Here is a 27,183-nt window from a genome sequence, read left to right as displayed (position 1 = left end):
GAGGAAGGAAGGGGGAAGGGAGGGAGGGAGGGAGGGATGAAGGAAGGAAGGAAGGAAGGAAGGAAGGAAGGAAGGAAGGAAGGAAGGAAGGAAGGGGAAGGGAGGGAGGGAGGAAGGAAGGGAGGGAGCGAGGGAGGGAGCGAGGGAGGGAGGGAGGGAGGGAGGGAGGGAGGGAGGGAGGGAGGGAGGGAGGGAGGGAGTTAGTTTCGAGTGTGGTGGCTGTGTGGAAGAGGACACTCAGGGGCAGGCACTGTGAAGGACTGAGGCAGGGGCTGGTGCAGTTGGGAACAGCCTAGACACAGCCGCCACGTGTAACTCACCACACCTCTGCCCGGTGGTCCAGTTCATTTCTCTGCTCCCTTCTCAGGCTTCTGTGTGGCCGCCGCAGCTCCGAGGGCTGGGCCCAGTGCCCGCTGGTTCCAGAGGATGCGGCTGCTGGGCAGACGCCACATGCCCCTCCGCCTGGCCCTGGTGGGCTGTGCCTTTGTGCTCTTCATCTTCGTCCTGCAGAGGGACTTGAGCAGCAAGGAGCAGGCCCCGAAGAAGCCCTGGCTGAATTCCTTAGTCAACCAGAAGAATCAGCTCCTGGGCCTCGTGCAGGGCGCTGTGAACAACCTGCGGGACGGGAAGCCCAAACTCCAGATCAGGGCGCCCGAGCCCCAGGCCCTGCTCGTCTCCATGAACCACTCCTGTGTGCCTGGATTCTACAGCCCGGAAGATCTGAAACCCCTGTTGGAACGGCCACCCCAGGACCCTGACAGCCCGGGGGCAGACGGGAAAGCGTTTCACAAGGCCACGTGGACCCCCCAGGAGACCCAGGAGAAGGAAAAGGGCTATAAGAAACACTGCTTCAATGCCTTCGCCAGTGACCGCATCTCCTTGCACCGGGCCCTGGGGCCAGACACACGACCCCCGGAGTGAGTAGCACCGGCCGAGCCCGCCTGGGGGACTGTGCAGCCAGTCTCGGCCACATGCCAGCAACAGCTCAGAAAGGGGGTTATTTATTTATTTATTTATTTATTTGACTGGTTTGGGGCCACCCTCGGCAGTGCTGAAGGCTAACTCCTGCCTCTGCACTCAGGGAGCACTCCTGGCCAGCTCAGAGGATCATATGTGGTCCTGGGGATCGAACCCTGGGTAGTCACATTCGAGGCAAATGCCCTACCTGCTGCTGCACTATCTCTTTGACCCCTTTTGGGGTGTTTTGGGGACACACAGTGAGGCAAGGACTGAGGGGGAGACTGACCATCTGCATGCGTGAGGCTTTGAGTTTGATTCCCAGAGCTGTAAACAATGGGGAAAAAATCAATGAGTTAATGAAATAGAATAAGGGTCGGCATTTCCACCAAGCCCGCTCTTTCCTGACCCTCTGCCCTTCTCCCAGAACTGGGGTTCAAAGTCTCCTGGTCATGGACCAGAGAGATACTGCAGAAAATAAGGCACTTGCCTGGCAATCCCAGTTCACTCCCCAGCACTGCCAAGAGTAAGCCCCGAGCACCACTGGGTCTGGTCCCCTCCCCATCCACCAAACACGGGTCTCCTGGTCGGGCTAAGCTGATAGTGACATCAAGGGCTGAAGGTGACTCGAGACACAGGAGGGAGACTCATGGCCTGGACAGCTTGGTATAGGGACACGTGAGGGGGGCTACAGGCTGCAGAGTAGGTGGTCTTACCCCATGGGGGCCATGGGACCTGAATGCTGAGCTCATGAAAGGAACTTTACTCCAGTGGGCCAGGTGGTCAGGGGGGTCCCCACAAAGGCTCAGGGTTCCCTTCGTGGTGGCCCAGGGCTGTGCATTCATTCCAAGTTGTATTCAAAGCTACCCCTATGTTTGAGCCCCGGCCAGCGGCCCAGCACTTAGATCTCTGACCTGCAACCGTGTCCTCGATGTGGGCGTGTTCTTGCTATTCCCTGGCTAAGGCCTTTATGACTGTCTCGCTTAGGCCTTGTCCTTTCCAACTCAGGAGTCAGACCCGCCGTGGCGGCAGTCTCCACCCCCCTGGATCCTGGAGACAGAGTTCCTGTGCCCTTGGGCAGGAGCAGGCCCTGGACACAGCGGCCACAGTGAGGGGCTCGAGTCTCCCCCCCACCCCCAGGCTCCATGGGGAATCTCCGGCTGGCAGAAGCGGGCGAGGAAGGGGTGAGGGTGTTTGGGGCACGTGATTCCTCGAGATCCAGGATTCAGAGCCCCACTCCCACCCGACACAGGGTCTCCAGGGCGGGCAACAGAGAAAAAGGAGAACAGAGAAAAAGATCAGAGCAGACGTTGGGTCACAGGGAACTGCCACGGAGATGAGAGAGCTGTGAGGGAGCGCTGTCCTCCGCCTAGGAGCTGGTCCCAGACTCTTCTCTGACGTCACATTCATCACGGTCCCCTCGGGGGCCTCTGCCCTGAATCCTGCTCCTTGTGTGTTGCTGCCGGGCACTCCTTGTGATAAGGCCAGTGAGGGGCCAGGGCACCGACGGGAGGCAGCTCTGGGAACGGGCCTGAGTGGCCGAGTCAGCTGCAGACGTGGGGTGCTTGGGGAGCAGAGAGCATTTATTTGCGACGGAGAAGGACTCCGAGGAGCGGAGGGTGGTGATGGGAATCCGAGGACAGAGGCTGCTCCACCCCCGGAATGCCAGGGCCCTCCAGGCTGACTCTCTCCTTTCATCCCCGTAGATGTGTCAAACAGAAGTTCCGCCGCTGCCCCCCGCTGCCCACCACCAGTGTCATCATCGTGTTCCACAACGAGGCCTGGTCCACGCTGCTGCGAACCGTGTACAGCGTGTTGCACACCTCCCCGGCCCTCCTGCTGCGGGAGATCATCCTGGTGGACGACGCCAGCACCGAGGGTGAGTGGGAGGGGCCCTACGAAGGGGACAGGGCAGGCAGGAGCACCCCCAGAGGTCACCCTGCAGCTCAGGGGGAGCAGGGTGTGAGCAGGAAGGCAGCGCCCCGGGCCCCGAGACTGAATTTCTACTGTCTGGAATGGACATTTCACCATGAACGTGGCAGCTACTAGGACTCTTTTTTTTTTATTATTTTTTTTTTTTTTTAGCTTTTTGGGTCACACCCGGTGATGCACAGGGTTTACTCCTGGCTCATACACTCAGGAATTACTCCTCTCAGTGCTCGGGAGACCATATGGGATGCTGGGAATTGAACCTAGATCGGCCACATGCAAGGCAAATGCTCTACCCGCCGTGCTATTGCTCCAGCCCCCCCCCCTTTTTTTTAATTAATTATCTTTTTTCACACGTAGTTCAGTGGAGAAAGACCAAAAATCTTCACAATATGGTTTGGAATCTAGGCAGAGCAGGATGAAGTCTGACACTCACTTTGATCAGATTAACCAGCTCTTATCACTTGGTACGGCGATGCACAGGGGTTACTCCTGGCTCTGCACTCAGGAATTACCCCTGGTGATGCTCAGGGGACCATATGGGATGCTGGGAATTGAACCCAGGTCTTGAACCCAGGTCGGCCGCGTGCAAGGCAAACGCCCTACCCGCTGTGCTATCATCGCTCCAGCCCCGCTACTAGGACTCTTAAAGGAGTTGCCCATCCCGGTCCCAAGTCAGAAATGCTGAGAAGATGGGGCTGGAGAGTCCAGTGGGGAGGGCATTTGCCTGGCACAGAACTGAGCTGGGATCAGTCCCCGGCATCCCAGATGGTCCCTGACCCCCACCAGGAGTGAGGCCTAAGCACAGAGCCAGGAGTAAGCCCTGAGCAGCCAGGTGTGGCCCCCAACAAACACGAGTTGAGAATCCCGGGCCGGAGCTGGGGGTGGGCTTCCCGTTGCCCCCTCCCCCTTTCGCTCTAGCTGTTCCACCTGCAAAGGTCTTCATGGCTGTGGTTGGTTATGTTAGTGAGCTGCTCGCCCAGCCTCCCACCCTTCAGACCAGTCTCACCTGAGAATTGCCTGAGTGCTCTGTGTCTAGCCCTGACAGAGGACAAATACCACAGAGTTTCTGTGGGAAAGACTGACCCTCACAGGCCAGGCCAGAAGCTGAGTCAGACACAAAAAAACGTGGAGTGGACTTCGGTGTCCAGCACCCACCCAGGGTTCAGGCCCCCCCAGCTCAGACTCTCCGGATCCCCATGGCCTTGGACCAGGCCCTCCACCTCTCTCAAGCTATTTCCAAGATAGTGGACTCCCTCTTGTGGCTGGCCAGTGGCCAGACGGGTGGCCAAAGGGCTCGCTGGAGCTCAGCAGAGAACTTGGCATTGGGCAAGTTCTTCTCAGAAGCATCTGCTTAGCTCTGTTCTTTGGAGGAGAACAAAGTACTGAGGGTGGAGTGGCCTGCCCTGCCAGAGGACATGTGTCCATCTGCGTGCTGAGTCTGGGGCACTGCACAGCTGACATCCCCTTAGAGCCGGACAGGTATCCCAGGAGAGGGATATGGGGGCAGCGGTGTGGCCAGCCTGGAGGAGAGAGGATGAAACAGACGTAGGATAGGTGTGTTAGTGAAGAATAGAGAGCGTCTTCTCTTGTTTTGTTTTGTGGCTTTCAGGCCACACCCAGCAGTGCTCAGGGCTTTCTCCTGGCCCTGCACTCAGGGATCACTCCTGGCAGGGCTTAGAGGGCCATATGGGACCCCGGGGATCATACCCAGGTCAGCCACATGCAAGGCCAGCACCCTACCTGCTGTCCTATCTCTCCAGCTGCCCAGAGAGAGCTTGGGTGTGGCTAAAACGCTGCTTTGCTGTAGAAAATGACACTAAAAGGGTGATAAAATGAGGACTGAGGAAACGGTTAAGAGGACTAGAACCCTGCGTTGGGGGTGCAGGGACAGGGAGGTGCAGTTTGACCCCCAGCAGGGTAGGATGGTCCCCTAGATACCAAGCGAGAGATAACCCCATGTGCATCTTCTGCTGTGACTCCTGAGTCAAAACAAACAGAAAGATGTTGATTCTGATGCTGGCGTACCACAAGTATGTTTGCTCAGGAAAAGCAAGTGAACGTGATGGAAGGCTTGTAGGTGAGAAGTGCCCTGTAGGAATGCCAGTGACTCTGGCTGGTCCTGGCAACGGTTGGCCAGTGTGTCAGCTGCCCCCCCTCACGCTGACTCCCTTGGACCCTTGGCCCCCAACCCTACGCTGTCTGTCCCTTCAAAGTTTCTTCCCTTGAGGAACACATGGAAGAAATTCTAGCTGTTTCAAATTGTCCCCCAGAAGTGGGATATAGTCCCTAAGGTACACGCAGCCCATGGCCATTCTGAACGGTCACCCGGGCCAGCACGGGTAGCCTCTGTGGCTCAGGGACGTGCCCTCATCCTTTGTAGCCCTGAAACACAGGATTTTGTCTCTGGATGCCCCAGACACTTTTTCTGAAGACCATGGCCAGTGTCCCAGAGTCTCACCTCATTAAAAAAACCTGGACAGGGGACTGGAAAGGTAGGACAGCAGGTGACATACGGCCGCCCTGGGTTTGATCCCTGACACCATATAAGGTCTCTGGAGAACTGCTAGGAGTGAGCACAGAGCCAAGAATCAGCCCGGCATGACCCTCAAACCAAAGCCACAAAGAAAAGTCTCCGAAGTGCGTCCTCCTCATTTCTCGGGGTTTGGGCCTCCTTTGAAAAGATGGTCCAAGCGATGACCATTACCTTTGTGCATCTAACCCAGGGGATTTGTGATCCTCGGGATAAATCAGCCTACCTGAAGTCTTGGGGCTTTTTGATGAACTTTCAGCCACACATAGTTCAGCGGAGAAAGACCAAAAATCTTCACAATATGGTTGGGAATCTAGGCAGGACAGGATGAAGTCTGACACTCACTTTGATCAGATTAACCAGCTCTTATCACACACACAAAGGGCCTCACTGTAGTACAGTATCCATGCTCTGTCCTCCTGTCCAGGAGCCAGACAGATGCTCTGTGACCTTCAGTCCTTGGCTACTTGGTACTGGGAGTATCACGAGGCCCAGGGTCAGGCTGGGGAGCTTTTTCTCCTCCACATCCAAGTCTATAACCAGGCATGGCCCCTGGAGAGAGGCTCACAGGCTGAGTGCACGTTTGACATGCTGGATCCCGGTTCAGTCCCGGGCACTACTGGTCTCCCACCTCTGCTGGGAGTGATCCCTAAGTACTAAACCACAAATAGCCCCTAAGAATCAGCAGAGATGGCCCCAGAACAAATAGCACTGCCCTCCCGTAGTTCATCCTTATGCTCGAGCGGGCCCAGTAACGTCTCCGTTGTGAGACTTGTTGTTACTGTGTTTGGCATATCGAATACATCACGGGTAGCTTGCCAGGCTTTGCCGTGCGGGCGAGATACTCTCGGTAGCTTGCTGGGCTCTCTGAGAGGGGCGGAGGATTGAACCCAGGTTGGCCAAGTCGGCTGAGTGCAAGGCAAACGCCTTACCCACTGTGCTATCACTCCAGCCCCAGAACAAATAGAAATAACAAAAAAAAAATACCCGGTCAGACTTCATCTCTCTGTGGCGAAGTCAATCAAGCCTGGGCCTCCTGCATGCAAAGCATACACTCAAGCCTGTTAAATTATTTTTCTGTTGTCTTGGGGTGGGGGGGCCATACCTGGCAATGCACAGGGCTTACTCCTGGCTCTGTGCTCAGAGATCACACCTGGTGTGGTGTGGGGACCACGTGGGATGCTGCGGATTGAACCCAATCAGCCATATGCAAAATAAGAGTCTTACCCACTGTACAACCTTTTTCAGCCTGTGACCTCCTAAATTCTTTTATTGGTGGGGAGGGGTTGGGCCACACCCAGAAGTGCTCAGGCTTTATTCCTGGCCCCATGCTCAGGAACCTATCAGGGCTTGGGGGACTATATGAGACGCCGGGGATCGAGCATAGAGGTGGTAAAGCAGATTTATCTGTTGGAATACCATCACTGGAAGTTGTAATTCATCGAAAATCAAGAGTTTTGGACAATTTCTGATTTGCATTACTGGTACCTCTTAAGAATTCAGGAGTAAAAGTAAAGTAAAGGTAAAGGCCCTCCCGTTGATCGTCGATTTGCTCGAGCGGGCCCAGTAATGTCTCCATTGGAGACTTTGTTATTAATGTGTCTGGCATATCGAATATGTCATGGGGAGCTTGCCAGGCTCTGCCGTGCGGGCAAGCTTGCCGGGCTCTCCAAGAGGGGCTTGCCGTCTCGGTAGCTTGCCGGGCTCTCCGAGAGGGGCCGAGGAATCGAACTCGGTTCGGCCATGTTGGCTGCGTGCAAGGCAAACGCCCTACCACTGTGCTATCGCTCCAGCCCTAAGAATTCAGGAGTAAAAAAAGAAAAAAAGAATTCAGGAGGTTGGGACTGGAGCACTAGTACAGTGAATAAGGCACTTGCCTTGCATGCAGCCAATTCATTCCATACCTGGAACCCACATATGGTTTCACAGATCCTGCCAGGAGTGATCCTTGAGCACAGAGTAAGCCCTGAACATTGCTGAGTGGGGCCACACACACACACACACACACACACACACACACACACACACACACACACACCAAACATAGCAACAGACCTTGCTGCCTGCCCTGGTCACTATTGGGCCCCTGGCCTGCACTCATGAGATAAATGAGGAATCCTGACCCTGTCTTAATTTGCCCCTCTCATGGATTGCCCCTCCTCTTCCTTAAATTCTCAAAAAATTAAACAAAGAAAACCAGAAAAGGCTTCATTGTCACATTGTCAGAAGGACTCCGCTAATATTTTCTGGTTTGTTTTTGTTCTGTTTTCATGCCCATCTACGTTCTATTCAGCGCTGAATCTAACTGCAAAAGGGCATGTTTTCATAACTGATCCATTTGGAAAGATGAAAGGAGGAAGAAGTGTAACACCCTCTAATATTGAATTTATTCACTCATATTTGGATAACAGCCATAGTTTTTATGGTTTTTTTGTTGGTTTGTTTTTGGGTTTGGGGCCCACACTCAGCATTGCTCAGGGGCTATTCCTGGCTCTGTGTTCCAGGAGTGATCCCAGGGGTGCTCGGGGACCACCCCTGTGAGGGATTTGAATGGGGTCAGCAGCATGTAGGGCAAAGGACTTAACTCCTGTATTATCTCTGGTGTGTGTGTGTGTGTGTGTGTGTGTGTGTGTGTGTGAACCCAGGTCTCCTATATGTAGAATACCACTGGCCACTCTTTCTTTTCTTTTTTTAAAATTTCCCTTCCCCAGGGCCAGGAAGATAATTCAAAGGGCAAGAGAGCATGCAGAAGGTCTTGGGATTATTCTGAACACCCTATGTAATCCCCCAAGTAATGCCAGGAGCGACCCCTAAGCACCAGCTAAGAGTAACCATCAGCACTTCCAGATGTGGTACCAAAACAACCAGAAGTGCCTCAGCCCCCCCCCAGCCCCCCCCACACACACACCCGGCTTCCTTTGTGTTGGTGCTATGGCTGTGAGGGCCAGAATCCACACACCACCTCACTGAGCTGCCCTCTTCTCTTTGGTGCTCTCACACATGCTCGTCAGAGGATCTGGGAACTCTGGGTGCAGTGCTAACACCTCTTAAAATTTTTTTGCTTGGTTTTTGTTGTTTTTTTGGGAGGAACCACACCCAGCAATGCTCAGGAGTTATTCCTGGCTCTGTCTGTATTCAGGAATTACTTCTGGCGATGCTTGGGTCACAATATGGGCTGCTGAGAATCAAACCCAGGTCAGCCTTGTGCAAGGCAAACTCCCTACCTACTGTAATATCAAATCAGCCCCCTCTTTAAAAAATTATTTTTAAGGACTGGAGAGATAGTATAAGGGAAAGACCTTGCATTGCATGCAGCCTACCCAGGTTTTCTCCTGAGAACTACATCTGTTCCCTTGAGCCTCGCCACGAGTGACCCTTGAGCACAGAGCCAAGAGTAAGCCCTGAATACCACCGGGTGTGGCCCCAAAACAAGGAAAAAAAATTTTTTGGCCAAAGGGTCCACACCTGGCAGTGCCTTAGGACCACACCACATGCTCGGCATGCTATCTCTCTGGCCCAGACACTTTCTTTTTCAGTGCAGTACTCACAAGATATTAAACGTTCTGTGTGTCAGCAGAAGTCCCAAATAACAGATCTGCTGCCAGGGACCATGCCCTGCTCCAGACATGAGGATGTCACCATGGCCTTACGTTAACAAGGCAGGGATTTTTGCCACTAAGTCACTCTTGGTACCTGGGTCTTACCTTTTCAGTAGGAAAGGCAGAAAGTAAATAATTTAAAGTATGTCCCATGGGGGTCTGAGAGATCGTGCAGGGATTAGGGCATTTTCCTTGCACACATCCTTCCCCTGTTCAATCCCTGGCACCATATACGGTCCCCTGAGCACTGCCAGGTGGGAATAACAACGAAAATTTATCATCTCCACCATTTTATTTTAGTTTGAACATTAGGTACCTGTATTTGTCTAATGGGAAATGAGTTCACTGTAGTTGTTTGGACAGGAACAAACTCCTAACATGCCCACAGGTGCCCCCTTTATGCCTAAATTCAGGTAACTTCCAATTTTCAATGCAACTAAATACTATAAAGAGCTTATAATATTCTTAACATTTCTATATGGGCTTTTGTTCCTGAACTAGCAAATGTTTACATGTTTTTTGTCACTTACCCGGATATTCAGTCAAAAGATCAGTGACATTCCTGAGGTCACTGCACTGTTGTTCACAGGGTTCCTTGCACAAGAGCACTTGTGGGGCACTTGAGCCACCGAGGCTGTTGCTTCATTTGAAAAATGGGATATTAGTAACTTTAGTATCTGTCACTGTCCTCCTGTTGTTCATCCATTTGCCTGAGTGGGCCCAGTAACGTCTCCATTGTGACAATTGTTACTGTCTTTGGCATATCGAATACATCATGGGTAGCTTGCCAGGCTTTGCCATGCGGGCGAGATACTCTCAGTACCTTGCCGGGCTCTCCGAGAGGGGCAGAGGAATCGAACTCGGGTCGGCCGTGTTGGCCGCATGCAAGGCAAATGCCCTACCTGTTGTGCTATTGCTCCAGCCCAACTTTAGTATGTTTCTAAGAATCTAAAGAAGAAAATATAGCACATGGTTCAATGGCCTAGTGGCCATAGGCATTGTCCCCACGCTTGACCCCTGCAGTGTGGCCAGGGGGATTATGTAAGATCATGTGACAGCCATTCCCTCAGCATGGTGTAAGTCAATGAAAATACCAGCATTGAGCACACCAGCTTCCCTGGCTCGTGTCTGTAGTTTTCAGCCTGTGCTTAGAACCAGCCTGCACTTCACCTCTGAAGACACTGAACAACCCAGGCCCAAAGTGAGTCTGGAACCAGATCTGCCACTGAAGCTGTTACAGGGTCACCAAACATAAAGCAGAGACACTGGGAGGCTGGTGGCGTGAGGGTCCATCTTCACCATTTTAAAGTGTTCCAGGTGATCGCATTAAACACATTCATACTGGGCCAGAGGGGTGGTCCAGTAGGTAGGGCGCTTGCCTTGCCCGGGTTTGATCCCCGTCATCCCCTATGGTCCCCTGAGCAGCACCAGGAGTAATTTCTGAGAGCAAAGCCAGGAGAAACCCCTGAGCACTGCTGAGTTTGGTCCCAAAAGAGATCAACACCATGTACTGAGTCTGGGAGGTGGGACAGACTGGATGGAACCCTGGAGTCTCATCTCAGGCTTCAAAGATGCGTGGTTCTATGAGGCCTCCAAGTGAAGGGCGAGGCCAGGGAGCCCTCAAGCATTAGTGTTGTGTTTGACCATGACCTCGGGAACTGTGTACAGGGATCACAGAGTCCTGGAAACTCCAGGCTTAAAGAATGAAGCTGCCTTAGAATCTTTAGGTTCAGGTGCTAGATCAATAGTTCAGTGGGCAGGGTGTTTGCCTTGCATGCAGCCGACCAGGGTTCAATACCCAGCACCCCATATGGTCCTCTGAGCACCGCCAGGAGTGATTCCTGATTACAGAACCAGGAATAACCCCTGAGCACCACCAGATGTCACACCTGCCCCTCTTCCCCTGCAAAAAAATCTTCAGGTCCAGTCACCTGAAGTGAGGGAGAAGGGCTTTGTAGAGTTCTGAGGTTCACGGTTTGGCACTTTGCAGTCTCAACCCAAAATCCACTGCCTATATTTCTTCAGGATTTCCTCGGGGTGGGGTGGGGGGTATCTTCACCACCAGGAGCTCCTTGAGAAAACAGTCTAAAAATCATCTAAAGAGAAAACAGGGGAAACAGCAGCCACACTGCCCAGGTGAGGCTGTCAGTTGGGCCTCTCCTTCCTGTTGAGGCTGGCATGGGGCTGTCCATTGAATTAGGAGGCCAAGAGTGACTTGAGGACTGGGCAGGCAAGGCACCTCCCTGGCTCAGTGTCTGACACCTGGATAGTGTGACAGCAGGTGTTTGCTCAGCGAGTTCAGCTGAAGCGGCCATCAGAGGCTGATGCTGGCTTATAAGTATTGGGGGAGGGGGTTCCTGCTTGATCTTTTAATAAAAGAACATGTGACTCTGTGTGAGGCTACATGAGTCCATGTGTGCATGTGTAAGTTGATATGTGCGTGTGAGCACAGATGCAGCAAAACTACTCGCCAACTCCAGTCTCCGCAGCTGGGAACAGAATAGTAGAACAGACCAATCAAAATGCCACTTAATAAAACATTAATAAGGTTTGAAATACGTTTCCAGGTAGATTGCCTCAAAACAAAGCCGTTGTGAATGCACTGAGGTTCTAAAGGAGTAACCAAGTCATGAAGTATGCTTGCACTTGGGAGCTAGCAGCCCTGGGCCGCAGCAGTAGTACAGAGGGTAGGGCACTCGCCCTACACACAGCGACCCGGCATCCCATGTCCCTGAGCACCACCAGGAGTAATTCCTGAGTGCAGAGCCAGGCGTAACCTCTGAGCACCACCTGGCGTGGTCCAAAAGCAAAACCAGAAGGGAAGTGGCAGTCTCAGAAGAAACCCTGCCTACAGAACTCCCTCCAATGGCCTCCGTCTACGTCCATGGCCACTCTGTCCCACTGATGGCAAAACCCCTGTCACCCACCTGGCAATCTCCTGCTTCCCGGTAGGCAGCACCTGGTACATGTTTCTTAATTTCATTAAAAATCCACTTGGCAACTTTTCAGCTTCTTGAAGAAGTTCCTCTGCAGAGGATGAGGAAGGATGAGGAAGACTTCTTGCCGCTGGTCCCGCCAGCAATAATGAGCCTTTGTCGGTGTTCCATCGAGCTCCTTAGACTGGGGGCCACGAGCTCAAGGGGGCTGCAGTTGAAGGAGGGAACACAACAATGAAAGGATTCTTTGTTGTTGTTGTTATATTTATTTATTGAATCACTGTGGGAAAAGTTGCAAAGCTTTCAGGCTTCAGTTTCAGTCATGCAATCATCAAACACATTTCCCTTCACCAGTACTCATTTTTCACCACCAAGAACCCCAATAAACCCCCCTCCCACCCCTCCCAATGCCTGTGAGGCAGATGATTTCTACTTAACTCTCTCTCTCTACTTTGATTACATTCATTATTTCGACAAAAAATGCATCACCATTATTGCTTAGACTTTCCACCCAACAATCAGAACTGCTAAAAAGGCCTTGTAAAATTATTTGTTTTCTATAGCTGGTTATGAGAACCATATGATGCACGGCCGCGCGATTAACAATGAAAGGATTCTGGAGGCAAAATGACCAGCAATGAATCCAAAATCAGCGGCACAGTGAACCCGAGGCAAGGCTCACCCCTGCTGCATTCCTCGCCGCCCATCCCCTACAACTGGGCTTGGCTCTGGGGCCAGCCTTAGCTTTGCCACCAAGTGCTGAGCTGGCCACAATGACCTGCTCCTTCCAGGGTACCTAAAGGAGCCACTGGAGCAGTACGTGAAGCCGCTGAAGGTGGTTCGCGTGCTTCGGCAGAAAGAACGGAAGGGCTTGATCACCGCCCGGCTGCTGGGGGCCAGCGCGGCGCAGGCCGAGGTGCTCACCTTCCTGGACGCCCACTGTGAGTAAGCTGTCGCGGGCACCCGCTCCCGCCTCGCCCTCCCCTTCCTCATCCTAGTCCGCAGAGGCCCCACATCAGAGAGACCTCCTGTGAGTCCTGGGAACTAATTTATGGAGCTTTCCTACAAGGCCACTCGGGGTTAGAATGGTTTCCCCCAGAATACCCTCCTCCCCGCTGTCAAGATAAACCATGTACCCGCAAGTCACTAGGATAAATCTGGGATTGGGGCCCCTGGCTTTGTGGTCTGGGATCATTTGGGGTCCCTGGCTTACATGGTTTGGGGTCAGTTGGGGCCCCTGGCTTTGTGGTCTGGGGTGAGTTGGAGGCCCTGCCTTTGTGGTCTGGGGTCAGTTGGGGACCCTGGCTTTGTGGTCTGGCTGTCACTTCCTGGACTCCAGTTTCCTGTTTGCGAAATGGGGGTGAGGCACCCCACCCTACCCATCAAAGGACCCCAGTTTCCTGTTTGCGAGACGAGGTTGAGGCACTCCACCCCACTCACCTAACAGAATTACCCAGAGGGCCAGGTGAAGTCAGAAGTGCAGTTCATGGAGCATCTCACAGGGTCCCAATGAAGGGGCTGGCCACACAGCGCTGAGACTGGGACTGCCGGACCTCTGGCGCTGTGCCCACTTCTCAAACCCACACTTGGTGGCAAGGGCTGGGACAGCAGATGCCCTGGGCTCCAAAGACTCCAACCTGGGACCTCCCTGTGCACTGGGTCACCTGAGTTGACTTTGTTACCCTGGAGACCTCCATCCTCCCCTCCAAAACTGTGCCCCCTTTCCTCTCGGCGGGAGACAGGGAGCTGTGTGTTGGGGGTGGGGTGTCCCAAAGATCTCACTCTGCCTCAGACCAGGGAGTGGGTAGTGGGTTCCTGGGTCCCCTGGGTCGCCCCTGAGCGGCCTCGGGCAGGGCTGGGGACGACCCTGACTGTGGCCTCCCGCAGGTGAATGCTTTCATGGCTGGCTGGAACCCCTCCTGGCTCGCATTGCTGAGGACGAGACGGCAGTGGTGAGCCCGGACATCGTCACCATCAACCTTAACACGTTCCAGTTCTCTTGGCCTGTCCAGAAGGGCAAAGTCCACAGCCGTGGGAACTTTGACTGGAGTTTGACCTTCGGCTGGGAGATTCTCCCTCCTCACGAAACCCGGAGGCGCAGAGATGAGACCTACCCCATCAAGTAAGCACCACTGCCCGGGAGGCCTGGCCTGGCTCGTGATGCCCCCGCCTAGGTCCAAGTTTATTAGGCATGTGACACCTTTGACTGAAGCCCACCTGCCTTGAGGTGGGCACTGTGATGGGCCTGGTTTCTAGGTGAGGACACAGCGACTCCCCCAGAGGAACAGCTCGCCTCAGATGACTCTAGGTGGAAGAGCAAGGCCATTAGGCTGCCTGGCCATGCTCCTGGTGGGGCCCCACGCTGCCTCGGGCTATAGCAACTTGTCTTACCGCTTTCTGCCTGCCAGAAGCTTACTTAGGGCGTTATATATTTTATTTATTTATTTATTTATTTATTTTTGCTTTTTGGGTCACACCCAGCAATATTCAGGGGTTATTCCTGGCTCTGTACTCAGGAATCACTCCCAGAGGTGCTTGGGGGACCATATGGGATGCCGGGGATTGAACCTAGGTCGGCTGCATGCAAGGCAAACGCCCTACCCGCTGTGCTATCGCTCTGGCCCTTTTTTATCTCTTTTATTTCATGTCTACCCAGAGAAGGATGCAACCAGTGTTTCCAGAGGTATTGGAAGAAGGTGGGCAGAATCTGTGCCTCAGTGGCCTTCATGATCAAAGAGGTTGGCATGGACTCGTGCTCTTGGAAAGACTGAGAACAGAGCTGGGGGGTAGTACAGTGCTAACTCCCCAGTTCAAGTCCCCAGCACCATTTAAGGACCCCAAGGACGGTCAGGGCTCACTCTTTTTTATTTTTTTTATTTTTATTAGTGAAACACCATGAGGTACAGTTGTAGACTTGGGTTTCGATTATACAATGATCAAATATCCATCCCTCCACCAATGCCCATTTCCCACCACCACGGATCCCAGTATCCCTCCCACCCCCCTTCCCCCAATCCCACCCTGCCTCTGTGGCAGGGCATTCCCTTTTGTTCTCTCTCTCCTTTTGGGTACTGTGGTCTGCAAAAGAGGCACTGAGTGGCAGTCATGTTCGGTCCATAGTCTACTTTCAACATGCATCTCCCATCCTGGGAGGATCCTCCAAACACCCTTTATTTGGTGCTCCCTTCTCTATCTGAGCTAGGGCTCACTCTTAAGCCCAGAGCCAAGAATAACCCCTGAGCACCTCTGGGTTGGCTGAACCTCCCTCACCCCACCAACCCCCCCATGCCCCCCCACACACACACCACCCCTCATCCAAACACACAGAAACACACTAAGAAGAAGAAAAGATCGAGAACATAGTAAAAGAAAACGATTGGTTGCCAGTTGCCCTGAACTTTTTCAGTCACTGTCACACTGTCACTGTCCTCCCATTGTTCATCGATTTGCTCGAGCGGGCACCAGTAACATCTCCATTGTGAGAATTGTTGTTACTGTTTTTGGCATATGGAATACGCCATGGGGAGTTTGCCAGGCTCTGCGGTGCGGGCGGGATACTCTCGGTAGCTTGCCAGGCTCTCCAAGAGCAACAGAGGAATCGAACACTGGTCGGCTGCGTGCAAGGCCAACGCTCTACCCGCTGTGTTATTGCTCCAGCCCCTAGATTAATCTGGTGCAAATTTTTGCCTGTTATCCCCTGTGCCATGCTTTGAAACATCTCTTTAGTTTGTTGAAGCCAGAGAGATAGTACAGCTGATGGGGTACTTGCCTTCCATGTACCAACCCAGTGTTTGATCCTTAGCCCCCACATGGTCTGAGCCCTGCTGGGAATGATCCCTGGGCACAGAACAAGCAATAAGCCCTGAGCACCCCTAGATGTGGCCCAAAACCAAAAACAAGCAAAAAATACATGTTTGTTGCCCTCGGAGTCTTATAAAGCCATGTTAAATTTGACCCACCAGTTAGAGTTTGCCAGTTCCTCACCTATGAGGTGATACCTGAAAGTTCGTTATTTAGGGGCTGGAGTGATAGCACAGCAGGTCGGGCGTTTGCCTTGCACGCGGCCGACCCGGGTTCGATTCCCAGCATCCCGTATGGTCCCCCAAGCCAAGGAGTGATTCCTGAGTGCATGAGCCAGGAGCAACCCCTGTGCATCGCCGGGTGTGACCCAAAAAGCAAAAAAAAAAAAGTTATTTAATGTGCATCTGGGTTTGTCTTCTGATCAACCACCTACTCTATCCTTCTCTCTTGGGTTTAGGCTGGAGAGAGAGAGAGAGAGAGAGTCCCAAGACTGAGTGCATGTTTTGCAAGTGGGACGCCTGGACTCCACCACATGATTGGTCCTCTGAGCACTGCCTGGAATGACCCCTAAGCACAGAGGAAAGAAAAAGACAGAAAGATAGCAGGAAAGAAGGAAGGAAGGAAGGAAGGAAGAAAGAAAGAAAGAAAGAAAGAAAGAAAGAAAGAAAGAAAGAAAGAAAGAGGTTGGGAGGGAGAGAAGGAGGGAGGGAGGGGAAATTTGTGATTACAAACGCATTTTATCTGTTTGGGGAAGGGAGCCCATGCCCAGCAATGCTCAAAGGATTTGAGACTCTGTGCTAAGGTGGGCGATGGGGTGGGGGGCGTTGCTCTTGGCAGTGCTGGGTAACCATGAAGAGACAGGATGAAAGCCAGGCTTCCTCATGCAGACCATGTGCTCATCCCATTGAGCAATCTCCACAGCCTCGTGAGTTTTTTTTTTTTTAACAGCAGTCTGTCTCAGACTATCATATTGGATTGTGGCAAATTTAAACTGGCCAGGAAATGTATGATTATATATTAGGGATAAAGGGAACCAGAGGTTGGGGTACAGTGAGCAGAGATAAGATGGGAGACTTGAGAGGAGAAAAGGATTAATCTCTCTCTCTCTCTCTCTCTCTCTCTCTCTGCTAAGAAATGTACCCACAGGGGTCCAAGTGATAGTACAGATGTAGGACATTTGCCTTGCACATGGCCAATCCATTTCAATCCCTGGCACCCCATATGGTTCTCTGAGCCCCTCCAGGAGTGATACCTGAGCACAGAGCCAGGAGTTAGCCCTGAATACCCATGGGTGTGCCCTCCCATGCCCCCCCAATAAAGAAAAAAGAAAAAGAAATACACTCACAGGAACTAGAGCAATAGCACAATGGGTAGGACACTTGCCTTGCACACAGCCAACCTGGGTTCTGGCACCCCATATGGTCCCTCCCCGCCAGGAGAGATCTCTGAGTGCAGAGCCAGGAATAAGCCCCGAGCTCTGGGTGTAACCCAAGAACCAAAGGGAAAGGGAGACTCAGCTCTCATACTGGGCAGGAAGACTTGGGTGCCTAACACGAGGGTCTGTCTCATGGCGCTGAACAGCTGCTCTGTCGACCGCTGAAGGAGGAGGAGAAGCAACAGAAGGTGGGGGAGAAGAGAAGGCAGAGAAAGAGAGAGTGACACTGCCAGCTGTCCCTCAGCTTGTGGTTTGCAGGACAGCAGAGCCCCCAATCAGCAGCTGTAGCAGCAACAGCCAGGACCCAGGCACATGGGCACAGTGAGGATGGCTACAGCTCTCCCTGAGCTGGTCCCTCAAGGGGACGAGGACACCGTAAACCGTCAACATTGGCTGAGTGCATGACAGTCTGCCCTGAGCAGAAAAGAGGCAGCAGGATGGTGGTGGCCGGCTCAGCCTGCAGCTCCCATGTTGGCTGGCTGCCACCCCCGCCCCCCCCAGAAGATGCACATGCTTCTCCCTCTGTCTCTCCAGATCCCCGACGTTTGCTGGTGGCCTCTTCTCCATCTCCAAGTCCTACTTTGAACACATCGGTACCTATGATAATCAGATGGAGATCTGGGGAGGGGAGAACGTGGAAATGTCCTTCCGGGTGAGAGTGAAGAGGGCTTCTTGGGGGACCCACAGCTTCCCCAGGGGCTGCCCTGGCCTGTCTGAGGCAGCAACTTGCTCAGGGCTATCTCTTCTGCAACAGAAACTTGAAGGGTGACTGTTCCTGCCATGGCTGCGTGTGCCTGGCAGTGGGATCTGGGGGGACAGTTCGGGGAAACTGGGACAGGTTTCTGGGGGCTGGAGAGACAGTCCAGGAATTAGCCATAACTGACCTTGCATCCTGTCAACTCTGGTGCAAATTCTGGCACCACATCTAGTTCCCCAAACGCTGCCAGGGGAGACTCCAAGCACAGTGCTAAGAATAATTCCCGAGCATGACTGGGTATAGCCCCCAAACAAAACCAACCAAAACCAAAACCAGGCCTCTGGGAAGAACTCAGAGGGAAGGGGTTACCGGCAGCACAGGGTCTAGGGCTGCCTTTCATGAGATATGTAGGGAAAGGACCGGAAAGAAGAGGAAAAAGACAGGAGCAATCATCATTTTTTTCTGGAAAGATCCATTACCCCTTTCCGGCTCAGAGACAAAGTCTTTGGAGTTTCCTAAGCCTGTGCTCAGCCAGCCTCTCACAGCTGCAGAAGTCGGTGGTCCCAACTCCGATGGACCCCAGAAATTAGGTAAAATAGGATCAGGTTGGAAGAAAGAACTGAGTCTGTGAGAAGCCCAGAGGACTCCCCGTGCTGGGGGGCGTAGGAAACACTCAGGATGCCTGCTCCTTGGCAGGCCAAGGGCTGTGAGGACCATGTCTCTCTGAGCAACAGCACATGTCCCGAACCCAAAACCCTAAAGAGAAAGGACGCAAAGAAATGCCTTAAACCCGCCCAGCAGCATAGCCATTGGCTTATCCACCAGGGGTCGGCCTCTCTGCTCTTCCTCTGCCCCAGCTCCTTGAGGAAATGTGTAGAGGTCCAGAATCAGAGGCCCCTGGCAGTTGACCATTCTTGCTAGTGACCGGTGGCTGAGGTTCTGCGTGGGTCGCAAGACTGTCATGACTTGGGGAAACTTGAGTTTCCAGGGTTATAGAAACCCCATTTCCAGGTCAGGAAACCTCCAGGACTGGAGTCCATCCCAGACACAAAGTCAGGCTGCCGTCTTTTCCGTAGTGGACCCTGGTCGCTCGCGGGAGCGCGCACATTTCTGTCTGCTGGAGCAGCATGAAGCCACATCAGATGCTTGGTCAGGCTGGGGATGCTTAGTCATGGTCTAGGAGGACTGTTCAATGTGCTTCTGTCCAGACCAGTGGGTTTCCCTGAGTCCTTGGACCTGGGCTCTGGCATCCTGAGAACAGAACAGAGCCCTGGGGTAGAGGTGCCCCCCACAGGCTCTAAAGGCCCCTGCCCTCTCCTCTGCGGCAGGTCTGGCAGTGTGGGGGTCAGCTGGAAATCATCCCTTGCTCTGTGGTTGGACACGTGTTCCGGACCAAGAGCCCTCACACCTTCCCCAAGGGTATCAGTGTCATCGCGCGGAACCAGGTGCGCCTGGCTGAGGTGTGGATGGACGGCTACAAGGAGATTTTCTACCGGAGAAACCAGCAGGCAGAAAAGATAGCCAGAGAGGTGAGAGGAAAAGTGCTCGGGAGATGTTGGGGTGCAGAGATTCGCAGCCTCGGGGCAAGGACAGGGAGGTCGAGGCTCCCCACCTTGTCCACTCTCCAGCGTCTCCCTTCAGCCCTGGTGAACTTGAGAGAGTCAGAGGGAATGGCAAGGGCAGCCCTGTCGCTCCCTGAACTTTGGGGAAACTGGCTCAGAATTGGGCCGAAAACTGACAGGAAGTCCATGAGGAGTTGGTGGGAGGGTCCTGACGCTAAGGTGGAGTCTGGGCTCGATGGGGCGGCAAAGCCCCCGCCCCCCGCCCTAAGCATCGGTGAGCAGGAGGCTTGCCCTGGGAAGACATGGGCCCCCCGCCCCGAGCCCACATCCAGGGACCCTCCCCCCAGACAGGGAGGCTATGGCAGGTGGCACTGACCCTTGGGGTCTGGCTCGGTTGACAGAAATCCTTCGGTGACATCTCGGAGCGCCTGCAGCTGAGGGAAAAACTCCACTGCCAGAACTTTTCCTGGTATCTGAACAACATCTACCCTGAGATCTTTGTTCCTGACCTGACACCCACCTTCTTCGGATCAGTGAGTCTCCAGGGCCATCGTGTCCCCCATTTCCCCGGGCATGGCAGGGGCTGCTTTTGCATCCTTTATCCCAGAGGGTGGAGAAGCCCTGTGGGGGCTTGAAAGGAAGAAACATCAGAGCACCTTTCTGGGGTTCACTAGGAGAGGGGGACAGCCCTGGGTTCAGGGAGTCCTGAGAGATGGACTTTGGCGATTGAAGCTATTCGGGGATCTTCTGAGAGCCTGGCAGTCACAGGGTGCCCTTCCTGCCCTAGCCAGCTGCTGGGCTCTGCCTGCCATTTTGCAGTGAGCACAGACATCTGGGTGAGTGAGCAGAGGAGAAAATTCAGAGAGGGGCCCTGGTTCGCAGTGGGTCCTTCTGGGCCCCGCTGGTTTCCTTACTGACTTGTCCTGGTTGTTTCTTGGCTTACTGTGCTGCAGATCAGGAACCTGCAGATCAACCAGTGCCTCGATGTGGGGGAGAACAACAAGGGAGAGAAGCCCCTCATCATGTACCCCTGCCACGGCCTTGGCGGCAACCAGGTACCCACCCTCCTGCCTCAAGCCCACAGCTCCTCCCTCCGTGGCCTCTCTCCTCTCAGCGGTCTTTCCTGAGGTCCAGGGGGTAAGTCCACAGGCAGTGAGAGGGGCCCACTCTCACTGCACTCCATGCTGAGGAGGGTGTAGGACACAGACAGCCAAGATCTGGCTCTGAACGAGGTATCTTCAGGGGGTACTGAGTTTGGGAGGGTCTGGAATGAGGATCTTTGATGGTGAATGGGCACTTTTTCTTTTTTGGCTTTTTGGCGATGCTCAAGGGTTCCTCCTGGCTTTGCACTCAAGAATCACTCCTGGCGGTGCTTGGGGGACCATATGGGATGCTGGGATCCGAACCCGGGTCGGCCGCGTGCAAGGCAGACGCCCTACCCGCTGTGCTATCGCTCCAGTCCCCATATGTAACGCTTTTATTTTATTTATTTATTTTTTGCTTTTTGGGTCACACCCGGCGATGCACAGGGGTTACTCCTGGCTCTGCACTCAGGAATTACTCCTGGCAGTGCTCAGGAGACCATATGGGATGCTGGGAATCGAACCCAGTTCCGCCGCGTGCAAGGCAAATGCCCTACCTGCTGTGCTATCGCTCCAGCCCCCTGCACATGGTGTTTAATCCTTCCCTCCCCCCATCCCCATCACTACATGTGACCTCTGTCTTTGGTGCCTTGTGACCCGAGTACTCTACAGTGGCCCCCAAACAACCACCTGTTGACATCCTGGCATTTCCCTGAGGAATCTCTCACAGCTGCCTGTCTGGGTGTCTGAGCCTACCCTAACTATCCTGGGTCAGGAAGAGATGCAAAAGGAATTGCCTGGCATGCGGCTAATCTGCTACCCTCCCCTCGCCCCCCCCCCCCCCCGGAGTATGGTTCCCTGAACACCCTGGGACTGGGATGTAAATGCCTACTAGCCAACCAGATGATCCTAGGGGCTACAGGCTACATTAGTGAACTTGTGTTTGGGGGTGGGCACACCCAGCAGTGTTCAGGCTTACTCCTAGCTCTGTGCTCAAGGTCACTCCTGGTGGACTTGGGGGAATCATTTGGGGTGCCAAGGATTCAACATGGGTTGACCATGTGCAAGGCACTTGCCCTACTGGCTGTACTATCACTCTGGCCCTGATTTTTTTTAAAAATCTTAATCATTATCGTTATCAGCGGTAGGGCGTTTGCCTTGCACACAGCCAGCCCTGTCGAGCCGGGTTCGATTCTTCCGCCCCTCTCGAAGAGCCTGGCAAGCTACCGAGAGTATTCAACATGCCAAACACAGTAACAAGAAGTCTCACAATGGAGACGTTACTGGGCCTGCTCGAGCAAATCGATGAATGACGGGAGTACAGTGGACAATCATTATCAGTTAGCCAATTAAAAAATAAACAAGAGTCACCCGATTACACAGATTATGCTTCAAATGAGGTGAAATCAGAGGCCAGGGAGACCATGCGCAGAGCTGGTTCAATCTCCAGCACAGCCCCCTCAGCATCCTGGTGGCCCCCAAGGACCCCTAAGCACCCTGGGGAGGCCCCCCAAATGAGCCTAAAGTTTGATTTGAGGAGTATGCCAAGCAATGCCACTCCCACCTCCAGCAGCACCAGGCCAGAGGGGGCAGTGACGCAGAGCTGCTCCAGGACCCTGTGTGGGTGGGCCACACCCAGTGTGATCCTGGGGCACAGACCAGGGGCTGGCACATGCAAAGATACAACCCTGACCACTGAGCTATCTCCCCAGCCACTAATGAATGCCTAGGGGAAGCCACACCCGGCAGTGCCCATGACAAAGTCTTGGTCCTGTGCTCAGGAATCGCTCCTGGTACCCAGCCCCTACTTAATTTAAAGCCAGGGGGGTTGGAAAGGTAGTTCAGTGTGTGAGTAACTTGCCTTGTGTACAACCAACATAGACTCGATTCGCTGGCACCCCACATGGTGCCCTGAGCACAGCCAGAAGTGATTCTTTTTTTTTTCTTTTTGGGTCACACCTGGCGATGCACAGGGGTTACAATTGGCTCTGCACTCAGGAGTTACTCCTGGCAGTGCTCAGGGGACCATATGGGATGCTGGGAATCGAACCCGGGTTGGCCGTGAGCAAGGCAAACGCCCTACCCACTGTGCTATCACTCCAGCCCAAGGAGAGATTCTTGAGTGCAGAGCCAGGAATGCGCCCTCAGCATGACCCGGTGAGGCCCTCCTAAAAAAACGGACCAAGCATTCACTGTGATTCCCGTATAAACGGAGGCTGTACAGTCCACAGGGGGACCCTGAATGCTGCCGCTGGTGTGGCCTCCCCCCGCCCCACTCCCCACCTCAGAGCGTGTCACTGGCTGTTGGCATCTGAGGGCAGTGGCTTTGGCAGAGCGCGGGCACACACTCGGCCACTCCCCGACACCTCCTCTTGTCCCGACTTCTAGTACTTTGAGTACACGACCAAGAGGGAAATCCGCCACAACATCGCGAAACAGCTGTGTCTACACGTCAGCAGGGGCACCCTGCGCCTTCACAACTGTCACTTCACTGGCAGGAACAGCCACGTGCCCAAGGCCGAGGAATGGGAACTGACCCAGGTGAGCTGCGGCCACTGCTCCGCGCCGTGTTCCTGTCTCCGGTCAGAGAGGGAAGAGAGGGAAGGGTGGCCTCAGAGAAGCACTGTGTGGTGACTGGTTGGGAGGTGGCTGGGGGTGGCCGGTGGCTCCCCATTTGCAATTCACCCCAAGGTGAACTTGTCATCTCTGTACCAGCTGCCGTGTGCGTGCCAGGACCAGCTTTGCACTGACATGTGTGGAGTCAGGTTCAAGCAGACGGTGTCCTTGTGTCTAGAGACGGTCTCGTGATACTCAGCAGGATGGACACTGGCTCCCAACCTGTCACCAGTCATTGACAGGCCTGGGATGGCTTCTCTGAGCTCGTGCTGATCTGGGATGTCAGCACAATCAGGTCCCGAGCCAGACCTCCAGGGAGCAGCCCTGCCCTGCCTTGCAGACAGTGGGGGTTCGTGGGGGTCTGCTCTGAGACCCGCCCGCTAGAGGAGGGGCCACTGCAGTCCGACCTTGGCCTGCCTTCCTCTGCACCAACCACTCAGGGGTGAAGTTGGGGTCCCAGCCCCAACACAGACACAGACTCAGGAACACATCCCTCGGAGGCTCTGATGTTGGCAGTGGGTAGGGCACTTGCCTTGCACATGGCCAACCCTAGTCTGATCCCCAGCACCATTTATGGTTCCTTGAGCCTTACCAGGAGTGACCGGAGAGCAGAGACAGGAGTAAGCCCTGAGCATCACGGGGTGTGCCCCCCACACACACATCTCTGGATGTATCTGACATCTAGAGAAAGAACTCTCTGCCCCTTGTGGCCTTTGCCTTGTGAACCCCCTCTAGTAGCACTGTGGAACTTGAGGCCCAGGCTGACCCTTCATGGTATCATCTTTTAGGACCAACTCTTCAGGAACTCCGGATCCGGTACCTGCCTGACATCTAAGAACCAAACTCCAGCCATGGCCCCCTGCGATCCCAGTGACCCCCACCAGCACTGGGTCTTCAACTAGTCCTGGCCTGCTAGCTTTCCTGGCAGTCTAAGAGATGGACCACCCCTCCCCCGCCCCATGTCATGGTTGCTCAGACAGGACCTCCCTGCTCCCTGAGCAGCACTGGAACTGCTTTCTGACGCCCACATGGATGGACAGAGGGACCACTCGGACACGAGCTGCCTGGCCCGGAGCTTCCCTTCCATCGGAAAAGAGGAAACCTCCTCAGCACACTGGCCACTGCGGCAAGGCCTAGGACTACCATAATGGACTCAGGGAAACACCCCCCCAACCCCACCCTCCCGCAGCCTGACCTGAATTCCCTTCCAGCATAGCTCGACCCTTTCCTGCCCATAGCCCCTTCCCGCCTTGGTTCCTTCCTGTGGCCCCTTGTCCTACTGATTGCAGCCGGCCTTGTGCCCTGGTCCTCCATGAACACAATTTTCACCTGTAGTCCTTGGAGCAATATCCTGGGGGGTTCCACATGGCCCCCAGTTGAGAACCGCTGCTCTGTGGCACCCACAGAACCTAGTGGAGTAACATGTTCTTTTATTTTTTTTTATTTTTTATTTTTTTGCTTTTTGGGTCACACCCAGTGATGCTCAAGGGTTACTCCTGGCTCTGCACTCAGGAATTACTCCTGGCGGTGCTCGGGGGACCATCGGGGATGCTGGGAATCGAACCTGGGCTGGCCACGTGCAAGGCAAATGCCCTACCCGCTGTGCTATTGCTCCAGTGACATGTTCTAAAAGGAGGATTGGGAGCCTGAGAATGCTGGTGGGTGTTGCCTGAACTTTCTAGATTTTTTCCATTTACAGAAGCACTCTAAGAGGAACCCTTCATTTTTACCGCTTCTGCACAATGACAGAATCCCTTTTTACAGATAAGAAAGCTGAGGTAGGGATAGGAGATGGTATACAGGCTAGAGCATGGGCTTTGCATAGGCTAGCTCCGGCTTCAGGCCTCAGCCCCTCACGGGACCCCAAGCACCAAGCCAGGTGTAATCCTTTAGCACCACTGGGTAGCGCTGTAGCACTGTCCTCTCGTTGTTCATCGATTTGCTCGAGCGGGCCCAGTAACGTCTCCATTGTGACACTTGTTACTGTTTTTGGCATATCGAATACGTCATGGGGAGCTTGCCAGGCTTTGCCGTGCTGGCGAGATACTGTCCGTAGCTTGCCAGGCTCTCCGAGTGGGGCAGAGAAATCGAACCTGGGTCTGCCGCATGCAAGGCAAATGCCCTACCACTGTGCTATCGCTCCAGCCCAGCACCACCCAAAAAACAAAGAGGAGGGAGAGACAGAGAGGGGTCAAGGCGCTCGTCTGTTGTCCTGCAGATGGTGGACTGAGACAGGCTGGTGAAGCAGATTCTGGCACTTTCTGCTACGCTGGAGAGCGGCCACCAGTCCCCTGGCCTTTCTACCCTCCACCCTGATCCTTTCTGGCTGGCTGATCTCCAGTAAGCCTAGAACCCTGGAGGCAGGGAGCTATAAAGGAGACCACATTGGGGGTCCTAGAACATTAGAGAGGAAACTCATGGGCAGGCCGGAAGATAGCACAGGAACATACCTGCCTTATATGCAGCTGCAGTGACTGTGACCAAGGTTCAAACCCCAGTGCCACATGTGAACACTGCCAGGGGTCACTGCTGAGCACCCAGCCAGAGCACCGTGGGGTGTGTCCCAAACCCCCATCCCCTCCAAACAAGATTATTTTTTTGTTTCAATTCTGAGCCATACCCTAGAGTGCTTACTCCTTGCTCTGCACTCAGGGATCACTCCTGGTGGTGCTGGAAGGGATTGAACCGGATGGGCCACGTGCAAGGCAAAGGCCCTACCCATTGTACAATCACTCCATCACCCATCATATTTTTTCGAAATAAACAATAAAAGAAGCACATGGAGCCAGTGATTCTTGGGTCTATTCCGGAGCCTGTCCGTGACACATGTCTCCTAAGCAAAGTAGCCACGGAGGAGGAGAACACCCCTCTGCACCCGGTACTTCCCCAGGTCTCTAAACACAATTTTTAAATGTTTTTGGCTAACTCTTACCATTTACACATGAGGGGAAACTGAGGCCAAATGAATGATGCAGTTTGGACTGGCAGCTCCCAGGTGGGGTTCTCTGTGGAGGCCAGGAGAATGGCAGAGTGCGCGACTTGGCCTTGGCTAAGCTCGTAAGAACCCACACATGGTGCAGAACCAACACTCAGGTCAGCTGCCCTCCAGCAAGCTGGGCCGGGCCACACAGGTCAGCTGGCCTGAGTTAGAAGCCCAGGGCCCTGACAACTCAAATCCTTTCACACAGACTTCATACATTCAGGAGCAGGTTATCATCTTGGGCATCACCACGTGGGGGCGCCATAGCACCACAGCTGCCTCCTGATCCCCAAGAGGGACCGTGACAGTGTCTTGGCCCAGCCAAACGGAGCAAATAGGGCCAAGATGGGACCTGGGGTAGGGGGGTGAAGGGCTCTGCCAGAGTGGGACCTAAGAACCCAGTGGAAATAAGGGCTTTTGCGACTTTGGCGAAGCTGATGTGTGTTGGTCCCTCCTCCCTTGCTCTGCCCCTTGGCTGATGGCCCCTGTGGAGAATCGGTTGGATGGAGAGAACCACACACATCTGAGTCCTGCCACTTCGTTGTCTGTCATCCCCAGAGATCCTGTCTCCCACCTGGCCTCCACAGTGTGTGTGTCCAGCCTCTCCCGACGACATCAAGAATGAGGTCGTAGTCAGAAAGAGAGAGACAGACATAGAAAGATTGCATTCATCTGGGGAACATAAAGTAACAAAATAGGAGATTAGCACCCAAGAATAGCCGAGATAAGTACCAGGAGGTTTACTCCATGGCTTGGAGGCCAGCTGCACGTGCTAGGGGAAAGGGCAGCTCAGACAGAGAAGGGAGCACCAAATAAAGGGTGTTGGGAGGATCCTCCCAGGATGGGAGATGCATGCTGAAAATAGACTCTAGACCAAACATGATTGCCACTCAATTCCTCTTTTGCAAACCAAGCACCCAAAAGGAGAGAGAGAACAAAAGGGAATGCCCTGCCACAGAGGCAGGGTGGGATGGGGGGGTGGGGGGTGGGAGGGATACTGGGATCCGTGGTGGTGGGAAATGGGCACTGGTGGAGGGATGGGTACTCGATCATTGT

The 27,183-nt window shown here is 53.9% G+C and overlaps 1 protein-coding gene across 1 annotated transcript; it reads left to right on the top strand.

Moving 5' to 3' along the window:
- The first annotated feature begins 426 nt into the window (after positions 1 to 426).
- GALNT6 (polypeptide N-acetylgalactosaminyltransferase 6) lies at positions 427 to 24,069 on the top strand. Its single transcript, XM_056120203.1, has 10 exons — positions 427 to 917; positions 2,664 to 2,836; positions 12,746 to 12,895; positions 13,842 to 14,076; positions 17,725 to 17,842; positions 19,216 to 19,416; positions 19,851 to 19,982; positions 20,403 to 20,504; positions 22,920 to 23,072; positions 23,936 to 24,069. Exons 1-10 carry the CDS (start codon positions 427 to 429, stop codon positions 24,047 to 24,049), a joined length of 1,869 nt encoding a protein of 622 aa, XP_055976178.1. The 3' UTR covers positions 24,050 to 24,069.
- Positions 24,070 to 27,183: the final 3,114 nt, after the last annotated feature.

The sequence above is a fragment of the Sorex fumeus genome, unplaced genomic scaffold (genome assembly GCF_029834395.1).
Source record: "Sorex fumeus unplaced genomic scaffold, SorFum_2.1 ptg000042l, whole genome shotgun sequence".
Taxonomy (NCBI): Eukaryota; Metazoa; Chordata; class Mammalia; order Eulipotyphla; family Soricidae; genus Sorex; species Sorex fumeus.
The sequence above is the reverse complement of the archived record's forward strand: the minus strand, read 5'-3'. Positions and strand labels throughout refer to the sequence as shown.

Bases quoted from the DNA above. Each gene is read 5' to 3' on its own strand.
- GALNT6 (XM_056120203.1), top strand. From the start codon at position 427: ATGCGGCTGCTGGGCAGACGCCACATGCCCCTCCGCCTGGCCCTGGTG. The intron at 918-2,663 runs GTGAGTAGCACC...TCATCCCCGTAG, and splicing joins CCAGACACACGACCCCCGGA to ATGTGTCAAACAGAAGTTCC. The intron at 23,073-23,935 runs GTGAGCTGCGGC...ATCATCTTTTAG, and splicing joins AGGAATGGGAACTGACCCAG to GACCAACTCTTCAGGAACTC.